The 19692-nt window shown below is 65.7% G+C and overlaps 1 protein-coding gene across 3 annotated transcripts; it reads left to right on the forward strand.

Moving 5' to 3' along the window:
* The first annotated feature begins 469 nt into the window (after positions 1–469).
* Positions 470–19692, forward strand: SLC6A9 (solute carrier family 6 member 9). 3 transcript variants are annotated; one of them, XM_062004242.1, is made up of 14 exons: positions 2124–2309; positions 4613–4753; positions 12918–13074; positions 13246–13377; positions 14975–15227; positions 15311–15443; positions 15697–15831; positions 15914–16017; positions 16092–16329; positions 16411–16545; positions 16810–16909; positions 17159–17259; positions 17448–17618; positions 17846–19692. In XM_062004242.1, exons 2-14 carry the CDS (start codon positions 4724–4726, stop codon positions 18053–18055), a joined length of 1899 nt encoding a protein of 632 aa, XP_061860226.1. In that variant the 5' UTR covers positions 2124–2309; positions 4613–4723; the 3' UTR covers positions 18056–19692. The 3 variants fall into 3 exon arrangements, with proteins under 3 accessions (XP_061860225.1, XP_061860224.1, XP_061860226.1); XM_062004241.1 differs by lacking the exon at positions 2124–2309 and adding an exon at positions 470–650 and having other exon boundaries at positions 16092–16545; XM_062004240.1 differs by having other exon boundaries at positions 2122–2309; positions 16092–16545.

Genomic DNA, 19692 nt, shown 5'->3' on the forward strand with positions numbered 1-19692 from the left:
CCAGCCCTGCCTGCAGGAAGCCATGCTGGAGGTTGAAAGTACAAGTTTCATCCACAAAAATTCATCCCTTGAGGGTGAAGTCTGCAACTCCTTGTGGCTGGCAGCTCCTCTCCCAAAGCCCAGACCCTGGGGCAGGGGTGCGAGTTGCAGCCAGGCTCTGGCTCTGACGCAGGATGCTGGGCGTGGGATTCTGGATTTGGGATGTTGGGTGTGGGATGTCGGATTCAGGTGCCAGGTCCTGGATTTGGGCTGCAGGGTGGGGTGGGGTGGGAGGCCACGTGCAGCCCAGAGAAAGTTGCTAGTGAGCAACTTGGCTCCTGGGGCAGAGCAGCCGTGTGTGGGTGCTGGGAGGGTGTGGGAAGACCTGAGTACCCGCTGGTTTCACTGCTGCCTTCCCCTTCCTGCTGTGGGTGGGTGTCCTGACTCAGGCTTTACCAGAATGACAAAACGAAAGCAGTGTTGATACACCAGTGCACTGGCAGTGTCCCACCCTGCAGCCCAGCGCCCCGGTGAGCAGCGGAGCCTGCAGTAGCTGACCAGACACCCCTGGGGCACCCATCACTGCCCTCACCTCTGCCTCGTGGCGTGCTGAGGAGTTCCTTAACCAGGCACCAACCTGCGGAGACAACGGGGATCCGTGGAGAGAACAGGTAAGAGGTGCTGCACAAGTGGGCTGGAGCACTGGGGAGGCAGCTCTGGGATGGTGTGCAGGGCTGTGGAGGCTGGAAAGACCAGAGAGCAGAGATGGAAACAGGGACAGGGACGTGGGAAGGGCTGTGTTGTTGGTGTGTTCACAGGGTGCTGCGGTGCAGGGCCCCTGCTGCTGCCCTGCCACACTCCCCAGAGCTGCTCCAGGGCCCCGCTGTGCAGCATGCCCCGAGAGCTGTGTGGGATCCAGGGCACAGGGCAGGGTGCTGGAGTGCAGGGATTTGTCCCTGCAGGCAGGGAGAAGAGGCACCCGTCCCGGCAGGCGCGAAGGGGAAGGAGAGAGGGAGGGAGAGAGAGAGAGGGAGGAGAAGGCTCGGCGAGGGGCCAGGCATGGGGTGGCCCACGGCACACCCGTCATGCATTACTGGAAACATCTGGCCGGGGCTGCGGGGGCGTGCGCTGGCTGCACACGCATGTGCACACGCGCACACGGGAAGGGGGTCCTGTGCCTGGGGGTACGTCTCTATCAGTACACACATCCTCACTCGTGTTCCTCTGGGCATATGTGCCCATACATGTGTACACACACATACACAGGCATGCAAGTTTGCACACACACGTAGATGCCCACATACACATGTATGCTTATGGATATAGACATGCACTTACAGGTGTATACACATTTATACTCACACTTAAATACACAGGGACACGTGCACAGCTTTGCATGCATGCACAGGTGTGTACATGTGCCAGCAATCACACTTGGTGCAGCATGCACATGAACATACGAGTGTGTGCCATGGGCCCACACACACACACACACACACACACACACACACACACACAAGCACACGTGTCCAACAGCCACACTGCCCACCGCCCAGGGCCAGCCCCCTGCCCAGCTTCCTCACAGTGCAGCGTCAGGCTGTGCATGTGCACACTGCCCGCGGGTGTTCCTCTGGGTGTGAAAACCCGTGTGTGCAGACAGATGTGTGCCCTGCAGGAGCCTCTGTGTGCCCACACGTCCTATGTGCCATGTGCCCATGCAAACCTGTGCGGGCCTCTGGGATCTCTGCATGGCCGTGGGCTGCAGTGGGCTGCGAGCCTCAACGTGTGCCCGCGCGTGCCAAGTGCGCAGAGTGCCCGTGTGCCTGCCCGTGCCGTTTGCCCGCGTTGCCCACATGCGCCCGTGTGTGCCCATACGTGTCCGTGCGTGCCCACCTGCGTGCCCACGCGTGTGCGTGTCACGCGTGTGCATGCGTACCACGCGTGTGTATGTGTCACGCGTGTACATGTGTACCACGCGTGTGTATGTGTCACGCGTGTACATGTGTACCACGCGTGTGCATGTGTGCCACGCGTGTGCATGTGTGTCACGCGCGCGGCGCGCCCTGGCCCCCCGCGGGTGCTCCCGGTGCCCCCGGTGCGGGTGCGAGTGCCGGAGAGGGGCGCTGGGGAGCGCGGCGGCGCGGGGGGCGGAGCGCGGCGGCGGGGGCGAGAGGCGGTGCCAGCCCCCACCGACCTCCAAACTTTCATTAACTCGGCGGTACCGGCGGCTCCGGGCCTGTTACGGACACCGGCACCGGCACCGCGCCGGAGCCCCCCGCGAAGCCCACCCGCGGCGCGAGGGGCCGGGCGGCGGCATGGGCATGAGCACGGTAAGGGACGCGCACCTCCGCCGTTACCGGGTGCTCGGCACGGCCGGCAGCCGCGGGAGCGCGGGGGAGAGACGGCTGCCGGGGAAGGGACGGGGGCGGCCGGGGGCTGCGGGGCCGGGGGGGGGGGGGGCGTCGGGAAGGACACGGGGAACGGCACCGGCAGCGGCCCCCCGCCAGGACGGCGGCGGGAGCGGCGCGCGGGGCGGTCCCGCATCTGTTGCTCTCCCGGCGCGGCGCCGCGGTACCCGGGGAATGCGGCGGGCGGAGCGGGGCCGCGGCGGGCAGAGCCAGGCCGTCGGCCGCGGCTCACACGGAGCTGGTGCGGACCGGGTTCGGCCCGGCCCGGTGCCGGGGCGGGCGAGGGGGGGGGCTGTCGGTAATTTTCCACGGGCATGTGCCGGGGCGGGGCGGCGGAGCAGCCACCACGTGGCGGCTGATGTAACCGGGCTCCCCCCGCCGCCGGGCTGCACCGGGCGGCGGCGGCGGGGGGTGCCGGGCGGCGGCCGCTGCCCGCGGGGCCGCGGCGGGGAGCGGGAGGCGGGGAGGCGGCAGCCCGGCCCGCTGCTGCCGCCCGTGGGTACCGGGGAGCGCTGGCTGCGGGCGGGCCCGGTGGATGCCGGCGGGGGAAGTGGCCTCGCAGGTGGCAGCAGCGGCACCGCAGCGTGGGCTTCGTTTGGCGGCCGTGGCCTTCCCCTGGGTGCTGTGGGCTGCCTACCCTGCCGAGCTGTGACACCCCAGCCGGGAGACGCCGTGGGTGCTCGGGTGTATCCAATCCCACGGTGCCACCGGTTACATCGATAGGTACGAGCCGCCCTGACCCGCTGCCATGGTGTCCCTGTACGCTGTCATGGCATCCCCCTGTGCATTGCATCCCCGGCCCCGCAGGGCTCTCCCAGGGGATGCTGCAGCCTTGCATCCCTGCACCCATCCCGTTGCCACCCCGGGCTGGGCGCTCAGCTCGTTGCCAGGCTGGGAGCTGAAGCCAGCAGCATGTACGCAGGCACATCGCCTTATCAGCGCCTGTCAGACCCCAGGGGGAGTGGCGGGACGTCCTCTTGGGCTCTTTCCCCTCCCAGGACATGTAACTAGTCACTGGGCTCAATTCATGGCCACAGAAGTGGGCAGTTTTTGGCTGTCTGGTGATAGGTGTGCAGTGGGGAGGGAAACCAGCCACCAGCCTGCTCCTCCCACCTCCACAAGGTCCCCGTGCCGTGCGAGGAGCCAGGCTCGTGGCAGCGCTGACACCTCAGCTGCCCTCGGCAACACGGCCGCTCCTGGCGAGGGTGGGACGCAGTATCTGCTGGCAGCAGCCTGCCTGGCTGGAGGGGCTGTGGCTGAGGCTGGGGGCTCGCCTCATGTCCCCTGGCCTCTTGCTCTTTATCACCACCTCCCACGCTGCCTCCCCACTGCGTAAGGACGTCGCGCCCCTCTGCTGATCGCTCCAGACCTGTGGCAGCCTGGAACCCAGGCTGCTGCTGGTGGTCGGGCACCTTTGGTAAGGGTTGAGGGTCCTTCCCCAGCCAGCAAGGACACCAAGTGCTGGTGTGGGATCTGCAAACATCACCGCAGTCACACAAGCAAACTGGTGTTTTGCAAGAGGGGCTGTCCCTCCCGTGGGGTCAGGCCCCGGTGCACCCCTGGGGCACCCAGCAGCCCCAGGATGAGGCAGAGGCAAAGGCAGGGGAGGCAGCTGTGGGCACCCAATGCCTTGTCCAGCAGCACCTGGCACCCGGCAGAGCCCAGTGGCTCAGCCCCCCTGCGCTGCACGTGCATGCGATGCACCGGGGCAGAAGGCAATCGTTTCCCATCTGTGTCCTGCGCGGCAGCTGAGCCCCGTGCTGGCCCCGCTCAGCGCCCAGTCCCAGTGCTGCCGTGTGCCACAGCCACTTCGGCTCCGGCTCACTCTGGGGGAGAGCTTGGTGGGGGCCCTGCTCCTGCCCACAGCCTCAGACACCCACCCACCCACCCACCCATCGGGAGGCCAGCAGCCAGCTGCCCGCAAGGTCGTCTGTCCACACCGGGTAAATCTTTAACTGCTTCTTGGGAAACACCTGGGAGCCGCTGCTTGTGTGGGTGCCAGGGGGTTCCGGGACGCCGGAGGGGGTGGGAGCCAGCAGGAAGAGACCCCACTACCATCTCACCCGGCCCCGGGTCCTCTGCCAGCCCCGGCTCCGCAGGGCAGGTACCGGGGAGCGACCTGCCTGGCACAGCCCTCTGGTTCCTGGGGAAAGGAGGCCCAGGCTGGGGTTATGCCCACCTCACCAGTCACATCTCTCTCGGTGTCTCTCTCCCCCCCGTCCCAGCTCACTCTGACGGTGGACTGAAGTGTGCCGGTGGTGGTGCCAGTGCGACGGAGAGCGGGCACGCGAGGGACCCTGTGGTGGGCAGCGGGCACCGCGCTCCAGCCTCCAGGGATGGCTGACAAGTGCAGCGAGGGGCTGCTGGTAAGTGCTGCGGTGTGGGGGGGGAGGGTGGGCTGGCATGGACAGGACCCTCAGCACCCAGTGCAGGGAGCAGGACACTGAGGGTCCTGTAAGGCTTTCTCCCCTCCCAGGGACCTCCGGCCAGGTCTGGGCCACCCCAGTGCTCCCCCAGCATGATGATGGCTTTAGGGCAGACGTCACCAGCGCTCACCCTGAGCCCACAGCCTGTGAGGCTCCCCGGCTGCAGTGTCTCGCCATGCCTGGAGATGCTATCACCAACCTCAGGCGCTCTGCCTGCCCTTATCGCCCGCCCCAGCTCCCCAGGCAGGCGGCAAAGGCGGGAAAGCCCTGTCAGGGTGGCTTCTCTGCCTGCTCTTGGAAAAGGGCGCGGGCACCCCTCTATGCCAGGTGCCACCAGAGGGGCACGGTGAGGGGCTGCTTCCACTGTGCCTCCGCCCGGCAGGCTCTGCCAGACAGGGCTGGTAGGATGATGTTTTGCCACGGCAGAGCCGTGTTTTCCCAGGCAGTGGTGCGGTGCCTGGCTGTCTGACCTCGCAGGCGGCGTGCTGCAGGATAACGTGCTCTGCCTTGTGCTCGCCCGGGCCGGGGACGGCTTCAGTGCCCTGAGAGGATGCAGGATATGCCTAGTGCCTGTTTCTGTTGGGGGCTGTGCTGGCCCCATGCTTGTGGTAGTTCAGCCTGTGCAGTGAGAAGTTTGGGAGCCCCGAGCTCATGTTCCTGTGCCAGGCTGCCATGCCATGCTGTGTAGGTGAGCCCAGACTGGGCTTGGCTCTACCCTTTTCCCCAATGTATGGGAGCTGAACACCAGGGCTGACACGATCACTGGGCCCTCCCCTTCCCGGGGGGCTTCCCGAAATAGCTGCATGCTCCAGCCAAAGGGCCGGGAGCCAGGACTTCCCTGGGAAGCCAAGAGCTAAGAGAGCGATGTGCTCCGGCAGCCGCTTCCAGCTCCTCCGCGTGCGTGTCCCAGCGTGGCCCCACCGGCCGTGCCCAGCGTGGGCTCAGGGTGGCCAGTGGGAGAGCAAGGCAGATGGCTGCAGCAGGAGCCCTCAGCGGGGATCAGGGAGGTGCTGAGGATGTGTTTGGGCTCATTCGGGGGTCCGTCACGGGGATGGGCTCCTGCACGTGCGGGGCACTTGTCGTGGCTCCGTGCTGCTGCTGCAGTGTTTTTGCCCTGGCCGAAGCAGCTGGCACGGCAGCGGGGCGCCGGCCAAGCCCGTCACCCACGGCAGACAGCCAGGTCTGGGAGCGCCCACTGCTCCCAGTCAATCTTTAACTCGCTTCTCAGAAGTACCTGGGCAGCCCATGCCAGGGCCAGGGCATGCGGAGAGGTGCGGGCTGTGTGGACCACAGGGTCTGGCACACACACTGTGCCGGCTGCCCAGACTCTCAGCCCTCTGCCCAGGGCTGCCCTGTTTGCAGGGCACAGGGTGTGCTAGGTGGCTGATGTAGGGAGGAAGGCAGGACCCTTTGAGAGCATCCTGGCTCCCAGAGCATCCCTGTGCTGTGAGAGCCTTGGGAGGAGCCGTGACAGGATGGGTGCTGGCTGCTAAGCTGCCCAGGTCACTGGGGAAGGGAGCTAATCTCCTTGGCATACCTCCAGGGCTCTGCCAGTTGCCTGGTTCCCTCATCCCTGCCCATGGGTGCAGCTTCTGCTACCCAGCCCAGCCTGGCTCCCGTGGTGTGAGCCCTGCTCAGAGGCACTTGCGCACCCCCTGGGGCCGGGCAGGTTTGTGTCAGGACTCAGGGTGCCCGCTGTGCCCTGCCCGGGGAAGGACAGACGTGATGCTAGCAGCAGCTGAGAGATGTGCAGCCGTGCCTTAGTTTCCCATCCGTGGGCTGGGGCCTGCCCTCTCCCTTTGGTCTGGGTGTGATGTGGGTGCTGTGTCTCGCTTTGGCAGGTTCTGTGGATGCCCCAGGGGAGCTTTGCGTGCCCACTCCAGCGCAGCAGGCAGGAGCATGGGCAGCATCCCCCTGCACCACTCCCAAACCCCACAGATGTCCAGATCCTGCCAGGGGCTGGACCAGGCGCTGTGTGGCTGAGCAGGGGGTGTCCCCTTGAGGCCACAGAGGAGGGTCTGACAGCCTCTCCCTCGCCGCCCTTTAAGGACATTTTGTTTTGCTGGCTCGGGGAGTGTTGTTGGGGCTCCAGCAGCGCCAGCGGCTCCCGACTCCCAGGGCTGCCTCTCTGGCACGGCTGGGCAGCCTTCAGCCATGAAGGCCTGGCTCAGGTGGGCTCCTGCCGTCGTCCCAGCGCACCGTGGGCAGACATCGAGGTGCTGCTGCCACCGTGCTGCTGGGAGTTAAGGGTTGGGGGGGCCCTGCCTGTCCCAGTTCCCCCCCAGCAGCGCAGGGCCAGCAGCCGAGGGCAGGGGGGCCAGCAGAGCTGCGGAAGTAGCTTTTGGCTGCGGGAGCCCTTCCCGGAATACCAAGGGGCAGCGCTGGGGGGGGCAGCGGGGGATTTTTCTGCCTGAACGCCCTGAGAGAATCATGTCTGCCCCGGGAGAATGGGGCCAGAGAAAGGCAGCCCCGGCGGTAAGCGCACGGCTAGGGGATGGTACCACCAGGGCAGGTTCCTCGGGCATCGGCCCTGCCCTGGGCACCCTGCAGCCCTGCCTGGGGACAGGGTGGCGAGGGCTGGAAGGCCCACAGCCATCCTTGGTGTGCCCATCGCCCCTGCGTCTCTAGTTCAGCCCCAGCACCACCACCCAGCCGGGCAGGCGACTGAGGTGCTGGCAGAGACGAAGGTCCCACTGCAGGCCCTTCGTTTGCAGAAGCTTGAGCCCATGGGGCTGGCAGTTCCTCCCCTCTGCCCCTAGCCAGGCTGCCAAGAGAACAGCACTGTTCTCCTGCCGCCTGGCACGGAGCCTGGCATCCCCAGGACGGGACAGTGGGTCCTGCTGTGCCATGCTCAGGCTGCTGCATTGGGCACAGGGTAAGACATCTGTCTGGTGGTGGCACACGGGTGGTCCAGTCACAGTGACGCAGGCAAAACAGGGTACGGTGGGATGCTCAGGTGGGCACCTCGAGGGATGTCGAGGCACAGGAGGTGCCTGGCTGCGTGTGGGGCTAGAGGCTGAGCTGGCAAAGCTGGGCTGGAGTCACCGGGGCTGGCACAGTGTGGGGCGTCCCAGGTGGCACAGTTGAGCGCTGCCATCCCAAGCTACCGAGCGGCTGGTGCAGGAGGGGACAGGGACAGGCACAGGGTGCCCACGCGAGGGGGGCCGAGCGCCCGCCCCGCACACGTGTGCCGTTCACGTGTGTGCCCGTGGCTGCTGCTGCCCGGACCCCAGATGGTCGCCCAAAAGCAGCAGCCCGTCCCCCCGCCCTCGGCGTGCCATCACGCCTCGCTGGCGCCTTGGCTGCGCTCTGCAGCCGGGGCGCGGGGCTGGCAGCAGCTGGGGCACCTCGAGCCCGGCCGGGAGCACCCTGCGCCCACCCTCCCGCTGGACGCTGCACCCCACCATGGTCCCACCCCGCACTGGCAAGGGGTGCCCGGGCAGAGAGGGGGGTCATGGCACAGCCCTCCTGCCAGCCAGATGGTCCCCCGCGGGGCAGTGACCTTGCGAGGGTTGCCATGGAGACCCCGCCGTGGGTATTTACGCCAGCTGTACAACGTCAGAGCGAAGTAGCGTGGCACCAGGCTGGGATGTGCCAGCAGGCGGGCTCGTCCCCGTGCCCCCATCCCTCAGCGGGGCTGTGCCCCCTCCCCAAAGCCCTCGAGTGCCCGGGGTCAGGCGTGCGAGGCTGGGCGTGGGTGATGGGCATAGGGGCAGAAATGATTCGTGGGGCTGGGGGCCTCTGAGCTCCAAAGGCAGATCCCGGCCCCTTCCAGACGGGCAGCGGTGCCAGCGGCGAGGGCAGTGGTGCCCGCTGGAGCGTGCGGTGCTGCGAGCAGCTGGACCCCGCTAATGAGGCCTCGTTAAGCAGGACGGGGCTCGTCCCGCTGCGTCCCTGCCCGCAGCCTGGCAGGGAGGGCCCCTGGATGGCGGGGGCTCAGCTCTGGTGCGGACAACCGAGGCAGGGGCATCCGTGGGGCGGGTGCTGCGGCGTGGCGGGGCAGGCAGCGAGGGGCCGGGCCTGGCCTGCGGGGAGCGGTGCCAAGCGCTGGGGAAGGCGGGCGGGAGGCTGCTGCGCGCGAGCCCAAGGTGCCAATGAAGCCGGGGACTCGCCGCGCCGGCCAGCCTGGGCCCCCCGATGGCGGCCGCGGGCAGCCAGGGCCCTACCGGCCCCCTCAGCAGGTCAACGGGGAGGTGAGAGCAGGGGCTGGGGGGCAGAGCGGGCAGCCGGGCCGACTGGGGGCCACACCAGCGCCGTCTCCCCGCTGCCATGGCCCTCCGAGCCCCTTCGTGCCGGCTCTGGGGTGATGGCTCTGCAGGGCTGAGCTGCAGCTGCGTGCCTGGGGGAGGCTGGAGAGGCACCTCCGGACCGCAGGGACGTGGGCTGCTCCGGGGGAGGGAAGGCACGGCGTGGCACTGAGCCCCTCCGTGGCCTCAGCTGTGTTGGGAGCAAGCAGAAAGCTTGACAGTTGAGTGGTGGTTAACTCTGGAACCTACTGATGGCAGGAGAGATGGACAGCGTCCCTTTGCCTTGCTGAGTGGTGCAGAGTCTAGCACAGATCCATCCCCCGCCTCCCTCGTTTCCTGCGCATCAGTGAGCAATGCCAAAGCTTGCCCCAGCCCCCCATGGCACCCCAGGGCTGGGCTGGTGCTGCTGCAGGTGGCAGGCAGAGCCTGCTTGGGGCTGTCAGAGGGTTTAGGCAGCCTCCTCCCATCCAAGAGTGGTCAGGACTGTGTAGCACTACTGGGGGCTCTTAGGATTTGCACAGCTCCCTCAGCACTGGCCCTGGAAGCGCCCCCTTGCCTGTGCCTGTGCCTGTCCTGGCACCGAGGGCTGATGCTGCCAGCGCCAAGGCAGTGCCAGATGGCTGTGGCTCCAGGCCCTGCCTCTGCTGCTTGGGGGCAGGGGCAAACATGGGTCTGGGCATCGCAGAGGAAGGGCAGGGATGGCAGTGTATTGCAGCCTCTGATGCATGGCTGGTACTTGTGGGTTCATTACCACAGGTGCCCCAGACAAGGACTGCAGAGGCTGATTACAGGGCCACCTCCCAGCACCCAGGATCTACAGCCAGCCAGTGAAGGCATCCAGGACAGCCCTCTCCGAGTCACCCCATCCATAGGGGCCTTTTCCAAGTCACCACGTCCTTGTGGACTGTCACTCCTGGCTGGAGTTCCCCTCCCCCAGGCATCCTGCACCCTACTTCCCTGCTTTGGAATAGCTTTTACTTTGGCAATCAGTGTAATTAGCATCTGTTTCTATTTTCCAGTAGCCCCTGCCTCACCCAGCCAGGAGTTTGTTGCCATTGCTCCTGTAAAGAGCAATGACATCAGGCTGATGACATCAGGGGCTGACTGGCATTGCAGGAGCAGCCCTGGCACCCCATTACAAAGCTAGAGAAGGAATTAGGGGTCCCTCGCTGGTTCAGGGAGGGATTGGATAAGGCTGATGCCTCGTGGAGTGCATCTGCTTGGCTGCCGTGGGGGTAGTTTGAGTGGGAGAATCACTCTGGAGATGCCTCCCCACAGGGACATCCCCTCCCAGCATCAGCCCCGCCGCTGCCATCAGCTTCCCGGCCATAAATCAGGGCTGCTTTGGGAAGTGGGGGGCATCCGGGCACCCCAGCCAAGCTGTCATTGTACCAGAAGATGCTGCTTAGCATGAGAAAGGCTCTGGTGCCAGGCAGGGTGATGGATGGTGCCTGCTCTGCTGGGATGGGGAAGTTTTGGCTATGTTGAGGGGGATGTCCGTGGGGAAGGGGGAGGAGGAGGAAGCCCTGGGCACCTCAGTGTCTCGATGTCTGAGGTGTCTGGGTCATCTTTCCTCCCCCCCTAAGCTTTTCACCTGAAAAATGTGGAAAGTTTGGGGTCTGGTAGCAGGACCAGCTGCATCCGTGCTGAGGGGCAGCTCCCTCCCTGCAGCCCAGCTCTGCCTCAGCCTCACAGTGGGGGTGGGGGTCTCGTGGTCCCAGCTGCCCAGCTTCTCCTTGTCCCCGCTTCTGTACCGTGTGGGTTGGGAGGACAGTTAATGAGTGTAAAGGACGAGGCGACCTTCCCAGCTTTGGGGCAGGGGGTGGCACCGAGGCGAGGGGTGAACACGGCTGCGCCGGCGCACGTGTGTGTGCTTGTGCATGTGCATGCATGGGCACACATGTGGCCGCCCTGCACTGGGGACACGTGTGCCCAGGAAAGGCAGATGAGGGGATGGGGAACGGGGGGAGCAGTAGAGACCCGGTGCTCTCATTGCACTGGTGCCAGATGGCCTAAAGCTGGGGTGCTCCGTTGGTCACGGGGGTCAAGCTGTGCCAGGGTCACCCAAGCAGAGCCGTGTCCCTCCGGCTTTGGGACAGGGACGAGGTCCCCTTCGGGCACTGGGGTTCCAGGCTGAGCTGGGGCCATGCGCTGTGTGTCCCTCGCCAGACCCTTTGCCAGGGATGCTGGAGTGCTGTGTTATCCCCCCCACACTGCTCATTAAGGGCCTCGTTAGCATGAGCAGCTTAATCAGAGGCTTCCCGATCGAATCAGCCTGCTTGGGTGGGCAATGTGCCCTAGCGTGGGCACAGCCCCAGTGTCCCGTCCCCCCACCCTGGGGACCCCTCAGTCCCATCCTCCTCATCACCCCACAATGACAACCTCGCCCATAGAGAGGGTTGACCCACGGCACCCAGAGCTGCTGTGAGCTCAGTTCTGACAGAGCCTTTGCCCGTGGGGTCTGGCACGGGCACCGCAGTGCCCTGGCCGGGCTAGGACCAGCCTATGGCCCCTATAGCCGTGCCCAGAGCGCCCGCCGGTGCCCCCGTGCGCAGCCCCGCGCCCCGGCAGCCCCCCCGCAGCCCCCGGCGCGTGCGGGCCCCGCTCGCAGCAGATGGCTTTGTTTGGCAGCGCGGTGCCGGAGTCGCCGGGCATCACGTCCCGGCTGTGCCGGCCCTAATCGAATGATACGGTTTGGTGCACCGCGCCTGCTGCCCGGCGGCGGCACAGCCCCAGCCACGGCTCCCATTTGCGGCCCGCTCGCTGCCGGCTGCAGCCAGCGTGGGGGGCACACGGGGAGCTGGTGGGAGGGGGAGGGAGAGCGGTGAGAGCAGGCATGGGCACGGGGGTGTCACACCGTGGTGGGGAGCCTGGCACCATGGAGCTCTGGCGTGCTCTGAGGGCTGCTGGCACCCCGTGCTGCTCCCGGACGGGCATGGACAGACACCCTCATCCCATGTACCCATCACCTGGCCTCGGGTGGGGGAAGGCGGGGGCTTGTGTGGGCACCACAAAAAGCCATCTAACCTCAGACCAACCTGCCAGAGCCTGGCAGCGTTGCAGCAGGACATTAGTGTGAGCCCGGGGACATGCTGCGATGGTTCCATGGGGTGAAGGGTGCCATCCCTGCCAGGGGTGATGGCTTCTTGTTGCTGTTGTTGTTGTCCCCGGTGTGAGCTCACATTGTGTGGCAGCCCACACAAAGCGCCCTTTCTTGCCCTGCTTGCTGCCCCCCAGCCCGGCCAGGTGCCCTGCAGCACGGGGTGGCTGGGCACTGGGGCTGCATCCGCAAGGGTACCCAACTCCGTGGGACCCCCCGAAGCTGCCTCACACATGGTGCCGTCGCTGGGCACTGAGCCAGAGGCAGAACCTCGGCTGCACAGGGATGCCTTTCCCAGGGTGAGGGCAGCTAGCCCCCCTCACCTGCTCTAGTCACTGCACCCATCTCTCCATTGCAGGAGGGGGGCTGCTTTACCCCGGGGATCCCACCATTCTCCTCCAGCCGTGGTCAGTGGCCACCCAGCAGGGTTTCTCTTGCTGGGCGTGGAGGTGGGGGGGGGGGGGGCGCGGGAACAGAGGCCCCTTTGTGCTCGGGCGCCTGGACCTGCTTTGTATGAGTTGCAGGCTCTTCCTTCGCTGCAGCCGGGCTCCGGGCTCGGCTATTCATCGGGGGGGCTGCCACCGCCGCCCTCCCCCTCCTTGGCACTGCCTGTGCATGGCTGGGAGGGGAGGCTGGCACAGGGGAGGGATAGTGAAGGATGCCGGGGACCACCCAGCCCCGCTCCATGGCCGTCACCCCTGGGATGGGGCCGGCGGGGGGGTCCCCGGCTGACACACGCCACGGCGTCTCTCCGCAGAACGGCGCCGTGCCCGGGGAGCGGGGCAAGCAGGACAAGAGTGTCAAGCGCGGCAACTGGGGCAACCAGATCGAGTTTGTGCTGACCAGCGTGGGCTACGCCGTGGGGCTGGGCAACGTCTGGCGCTTCCCGTACCTCTGCTACCGCAATGGGGGAGGTGGGTGTCGGGGGGCTGGGGGAGGGGGTGTCTCTGGGCAGGGGTGGCCGTGTGCCCCTGGCCCCACGTGATGTTTGCTGGCCCTGGGCTCGCCGGGGTGGTGCAGGGTGCCGGGAGCGTGCCGTGCCCGGGGTTGTTTCCCAGTCTGACTCTCTGGTTCCTGCCCACCAGGTGCCTTCATGTTCCCTTACTTCATCATGCTAGTGTTTTGCGGCATTCCCCTCTTCTTCATGGAGCTCTCCTTCGGGCAGTTCGCCAGCCAGGGCTGCCTCGGCGTCTGGAGGGTCAGCCCCATGTTCAAAGGTAAGGAGCTGCCCGTCCCCACTGGCACACGCTGGCACAGGATGCCCCCCAGCACAGCCCCACACGCAGTACAGCCTCCACACACCTCTTGCATCCCCTGCACGCACACCTCTGGCACATCACATGCCCCGTGCGGGCACCTGCGCTCGCTCGGCCCTGCACACGCAGCACTGCCGGCGCTGCCCGGCTGTCCCTGTGCCGCACTGCCCTGCACACACAGCCAGCCTGGCACCCCCTGCACACATTACACACCTCCCTGCACACACGATGCGCCTCCTGCGCACACCGCAGCCCTGCGCTGGCATTCGCTGCAGCCATTACACACATCCCTGCACGTGCCACACATGTTCCCAGCATGTCACTCTTGCAGAGGCCACTCGGGTCCCCCTGAACACGCTGCAAACGCCTGTGGCCTCTCTGGCTGTGGGCGTGCTCTTGCGGTGCTCTCCCTGCACTGTAGGCAGAGGATGCTGTGCCCATGTGCATGGGCGCTGGCCGTGCTCAGAGCTTGCCCTGCCATACTGGACTCTGCTCTGGCTGCACCTCCTGGCACACAGGTGTGCTCCTGGGCTGCCGGTTTCCCTGGCACAGGCTTTCGTGCTGCCAGCTGGGTGACATGCCCACATGTCACGTCTGAGTGTGGGCAGCTCCTACATGCTCTGCACCGTGACATGCTTAGCCTGGAGTGCATTTGCATGTGCTTGTGGGGCATCTGTTACATGCCCTAAAACCACTGCAGCCAGGAGAAACTGTCACTCCGTGGTTCTGTAGGCTGCAGCCCCCCACGGGTGTCCCTGTAGCCTTGCAGGCCATGCATCCTTGGTGAGGCCACACCTCAAATACCATGTTCAATTTTGGACCCACTCACTGCAAGAAAGACATTGAGGTGCTGAAGCGTGTCCAGAGATGGGCAACAGAGCTGGTGAAGGGTCTGGAGCACAAGGCTTATGAGGAAGCTGGGGATGCTTAGCCTGGAGAAGAGGAGGCTGAGGGGAGACATGATCACTCTCTCCAGCTACCTGAATGAGGTTGTAGCGAGGTGGGGATCAGTCTCTTCTCCCTAGTAAGGAACGACAGGACAAGAGGAAATGACCTCAAGTTGCAAGAGGGGAGGTTTAATCTGGAAATGAGGAAGATTTTTTTTCCCTGAGAGGGTTGTTAAGCACTGTCCCAGGCTGCCCAGGGAGGTGGTGGGAGTCTCTGTCCCTGCAGATATTGCACCCTGGAGACACATAGCTGAGGTGCTGAGACACACGGCTTAGTGGTGGTCTTGGCAGTATGAGGTGAGTGGCTGGACTTGATGATCTTAAGGGTCTTTCCAACTGAAACGATTCTCTGATTCTATCCCCTGTGCCTTGCCACACGTCCCTCAGCACCACCAGACTTGCTTGGAGGCAGAGGACCCCACGCACAGTGCTCCCCAGTGCCGGAGCCAAGCCCCGAGCCACAGCATGGCTGCAAGGCTGCCAGCAGCACCACATGCTGCCCCCCTCACCCCCACAACCCCCCCCCCATGCTGCATACCCCCCACCCCAACCCCCCGGCTGCACGCCGTGCCCACGCTGTGCCGCTCACCCCTCCCCGGTGCTGTTCCCAGGCGTGGGCTACGGGATGATGGTGGTGTCCACGTACATCGGGATCTACTACAACGTGGTGATCTGTATTGCCTTCTACTACTTCTTTGTGTCCATGACGCCCGTGCTGCCCTGGACATACTGCAGCAACGCCTGGAACACGCCCGACTGCGTGGGGGTGCTGGACGGGAACCTCTCCAGCCGCGCCGCTTTCAACCTCACCCGCCTCCTCAACACCACGCAGAAGCGCACCAGCCCCAGCGAGGAGTACTGGAGGTATGGGGGGACGAGGGAAGGGGGATTGAGGGGGGATGTGGTGGTGGGGCCCCGCTGATGCCCGCTGCCCACCTCTCGTGCAGGAGGTACGTGCTGGACCTGTCGGATGACATCGGGAACCTGGGCGAGGTGCGGCTGCCCCTCCTGGGCTGCCTCGGAGTCTCCTGGGTCGTTGTCTTCCTCTGCCTCATCAAGGGTGTCAAGTCCTCTGGGAAGGTACTCGCTTGTTCCCCTGCTGTGCCCATCCCCAGACACCCCCTCTCCAGGTGGCCATGCCCTCTCTGGGCATAGCCCCTCCTGCACTGGGACTGGCCCTCCCATTGTGGCCATGGCCCTGCCTTCCCGACCATAGCCCCTCTCCTCCTGGTGCATTCCTCCAAGCTCTGGTCTGTCACCCCTTCCCTGGTTCCCCAGCCCGCAGCCACAGCCCCTGTCCCCAGCCCTGTCCCACCGAGGTGCCGCCCCGCAGGTGGTGTACTTCACGGCCACGTTCCCCTACGTGGTGCTCACCATCCTCTTCGTGCGTGGCATCACGCTGGAGGGGGCCCTCACTGGCATCATGTACTACCTGACGCCCCAGTGGGACAAGATCCTCAATGCCAAGGTGAGCTGGGACAAGGGGTGGCGGGTGGCTGGGGGACAGCGAGGCTGGGGGGAGCACAGCACTGACCACCCCACTGCCACAGGTGTGGGGCGACGCGGCCTCGCAGATCTTCTACTCGCTGGGCTGTGCCTGGGGTGGGCTCATCACCATGGCCTCCTACAACAAGTTCCACAACAACTGCTACCGGTGAGTGCCAGGCCGTGGCTCCCGCCAGCCCCCCGCCCCGTGCCCACCGCCCGCCCTGACCCTTCTTCCCACAGGGACAGCATCATCATCAGCATCACCAACTGCGCCACCAGCGTCTACGCCGGCTTCGTCATCTTCTCCATCTTGGGCTTCATGGCCAACCACCTGGGCGTGGATGTCTCCAAAGTGGCTGACCATGGCCCCGGCCTGGCCTTTGTCGCCTACCCTGAGGCCCTCACCTTGCTCCCCATCTCGCCCCTCTGGTCCATCCTCTTCTTCTTCATGCTCATCCTCCTGGGGCTGGGTACGCAGGTAGGTGATGGCAGGGCCAGGGTGTTGGGATGGTGTGGCACAGCAGGGGCTGAGGTGGTGACACGCTGCTCCCACCCGCAGTTCTGCCTGCTGGAGACGCTGGTCACGGCCATCGTGGACGAGGTGGGCAACGAGTGGATCATCCGCAGAAAGACCTTTGTGACGCTGGGGGTGGCCGTGGCAGGCTTCCTGCTGGGCGTCCCGCTCACCACGCAGGTAAGTGCCCACAGCACCATTGCCAAGGCAGCCTTGCTGTTCAACACCAACACACGCAACACCGTTAGTCACATTCACTTTGGTGGCGGTGGTGACAGCCAGGGGCCAGTGTTGCCATGCCCACCAAGCTGGGTGGCAATGGTAGCCAGTCTGAGCGTTGCCATGCTGAGTGTGGTGGTACCTGGGCGGTGGGTTGCTGTGCTGGTGCCCACCTGACGGCGGCAGTACAGCTGGGGCAGCCGTGTCAACAGGTCCCTCTCGCAGGCGGGCATCTACTGGCTCCTGCTGATGGACAACTACGCCGCCAGCTTCTCCCTGGTCGTCATCTCCTGCATCATGTGCGTGGCCATCATGTACATCTACGGTAGGTGCCTATGGCCAATCAGCCGGCACGGCTGCCCCTGCCCTGCAGCGGGAAAGGGGGATGCGCTGACTCCTGGGCAACTGACGGTCTGCCACGTGCCAGCTGACTGAGGAGTGGGAGGCCTTTGGCCAGTCAGGGCAGCTGTGACCCCAGTGGCTTTGGCGAGTCCCAGCCGGGGTCTGGAGCTGGTGCCGGGCAGGCCAGGAGGGAGGGGGTCCCGCTGGGGCTGACGGACGCTTATCCCCACAGGGCACCGCAACTACTTCAAGGACATTGAGATGATGCTGGGCTTCCCGCCCCCGCTCTTCTTCCAGATCTGCTGGCGCTTCATCTCGCCTGCCATCATCTTTGTGAGCATCGTGACCACGGGCTGTGGGGCCGTGGGAGGAGGGGGGTCAGGAGCCCACACTCACCTGCCCTCAGGAAGAGGCTTCTGGGTGCAAGGGCGGCAGCAGGGATAGGGCAGAGGGGGGCAGTTGGCAGGGCACAGGGCAGGGTGGCTGCTTCCCGCTGTCTGATCCTGCCTGTCCCTCCCCAGTTCATCCTGGTCTTCACAGTGATCCAGTACAAGCCCATCTCCTACAATGACTACATCTACCCAAACTGGGCCATCAGCATCGGCTTCCTCATGGCACTCTCCTCCGTCATCTGCATCCCCATCTACGCCATCTACAAAGTGTACTACTCTGAAGGGGACACGCTGCTGGAGGTGGGTGGCCAGGGGCTAGACCCCACCTTACCCATGCCCTACCCGGGGCTACCAGCAAAGCCTTTCCCACACCTCACCAGAGCCGCTGGTAGCCCGCAGCAGCTGCATGCTGACAGCATAGGCTGGGCACCGCTGCGAGCCGCCAGCATGTGAGGGTAGGCTAGGGCAGGGGAGCGTGGTGGCTGCTAACCCCCTTCCCCATCCTCTCTCTCTGTCTTTCTCTCCAGCGCTTGAAAAATGCAACCAAGGCAAGCAAGGACTGGGGCCCGGCGCTGGCAGAGCACCGCAGCGGGCGCTACGCCCCGGCCTTCAGCCCCTCCACCGAGTCCCACCTCGAGGCGCAGCCCCTGCAGCCGGAGAAGGGCCGGAGCGAGGCGGCTGCCTCCCCCGTGCAGGGCAGCAACGGCTCAGCCCACAGCCAGGACTCCAGACTGTGACCCCCCGCCGCCCCCACACCCCCTCTAACCCCTGCTGCGCGGTGACACTTTCGCACCTTCCGCTGGCGGAGCCTGGCTCCGGGCCGCACCGGACCTCGGGGGGGCTCTCAGCGCCAGTCCCCGAGCCTCCCCCCCACCTCCTCGCCGGTTAACCCACCCCCTACCCCCCACCCCCGTGGCGTTCGTTAACCCTCGTGTTTACGGTAACCTTTGTGCGCGACGCTGGGACAAGAGAGGAGGGGGCACAGCCCTGAGAGGGCTGGGAGCCAGAGGCACTTTGCAGGGGTCCTGCCTCGGGGAGATGCACAGGACTGGGGGGGGAGTGGGATACCCCTCCCCGCCTCCCAGCATCCCCCCCTCCCCGCAGCCAGGCAGCCCACCCTGCTATGAGTCACCCTCCTGGACTACCCCATGGGGTAGGACCGGGGCTGGGGCACGCCAGCGGGGCTGGGGCACGCCAGGACTGCCCGCAGCCACCCCGAGCTGTGTGTGCACAGGGTTGTTGTGGTGGGGGCTGGCACCACGGGGACCCCCGGCCCGCATGGGCACCCGCTGTGGCTCAGAGCCTGCAGGGTTCCACAGGTGCCTGTGCCCAAGAGCTGGTGCCAGGCACCAGGCTGGCACAAGGAGACGGGGGCGAGCACGCTGCCTGCAGGGGCAGCGGGCTCTCATGGCACAAGACACAAGCACTTAGAGCACACGTGTGCACGCGTGAGCGTCCCTCGCACAGCACGGGCACGCACGTGGCATACGTGGGCACGCACATCTGCACGGTACCCCGGGGCTGTGCAGGCGGTGAGCTGGTTTGGCCCTGCCCCATGCACTCCTCCAGCCCGTGGCCCCACAGGGGGCTGCGGGTGCCCTCCTTGGGTGGCCAGGCAGCACCCACAAAGCTGGGCCCAGCCACAAGCACTGCTGCCTGCCCCGTGGTGGGGCAGGAGGCTGGGAGCACTTAAGCCTGGCCAGTGGAGGGGTGACAGGGTAAGGCCGAGGTCCAGCTCACCCCAGCAGTCCTGGCTTGGGCAGGGGGAGGAACCTTCCATGGTGCTAAGAGGGAGCAGGATGGACTGGCCTCCCCCTCCTCCCAGCTGCTGCTAGCAAAAGGTACCAGTGGAGGCACGGAGGGCTGCACCAGCCCCCTGGCTCCAAGCCATCCGGGGACGCCCGGTCCCCAAACAGTATTAGTGGAGCAGGATGCACTGGCAAAGGCCGGGGCAGTTTTAAATCTGTCTTCCAGCTCCAGCCAAAGGGCTTGGAGCTCTCTCTTGGGGGGTGGATGGGGCGAGACCCTTCCCACAACTCTGCTCCCCTCCCAGCCAGCGCCCCGTGCTCCCCACGCCACAGCTCCACAGCTGGCACAGGGGCCCGGCACGGCAGCGGTGGGCAAGCGGGTGCTGAGCCCCAGCAGGATGTTCCAGCTCCCCCGGTCCCATCCCGAGCCCCCGCCGTGCCGTGGCGTGGCGAGGGGCGCAGGTTCCCGCATGGTGCCCATGCCCTGCCCCACGTGTCACGCCGCTACTCTTCACCTCTAATTGTTAGCAATAACGCACCTCCCTGGGCAGCGCTGCCTGTGCCAGTGTCTCTCCCGGTGTAGAGTTCTAAAGTATCCTAGATTTTAATGAGATTTATATTCCTGA

Source organism: Colius striatus, chromosome 10 (assembly GCF_028858725.1).
Source record: "Colius striatus isolate bColStr4 chromosome 10, bColStr4.1.hap1, whole genome shotgun sequence".
Lineage (NCBI taxonomy): Eukaryota > Metazoa > Chordata > Aves > Coliiformes > Coliidae > Colius > Colius striatus.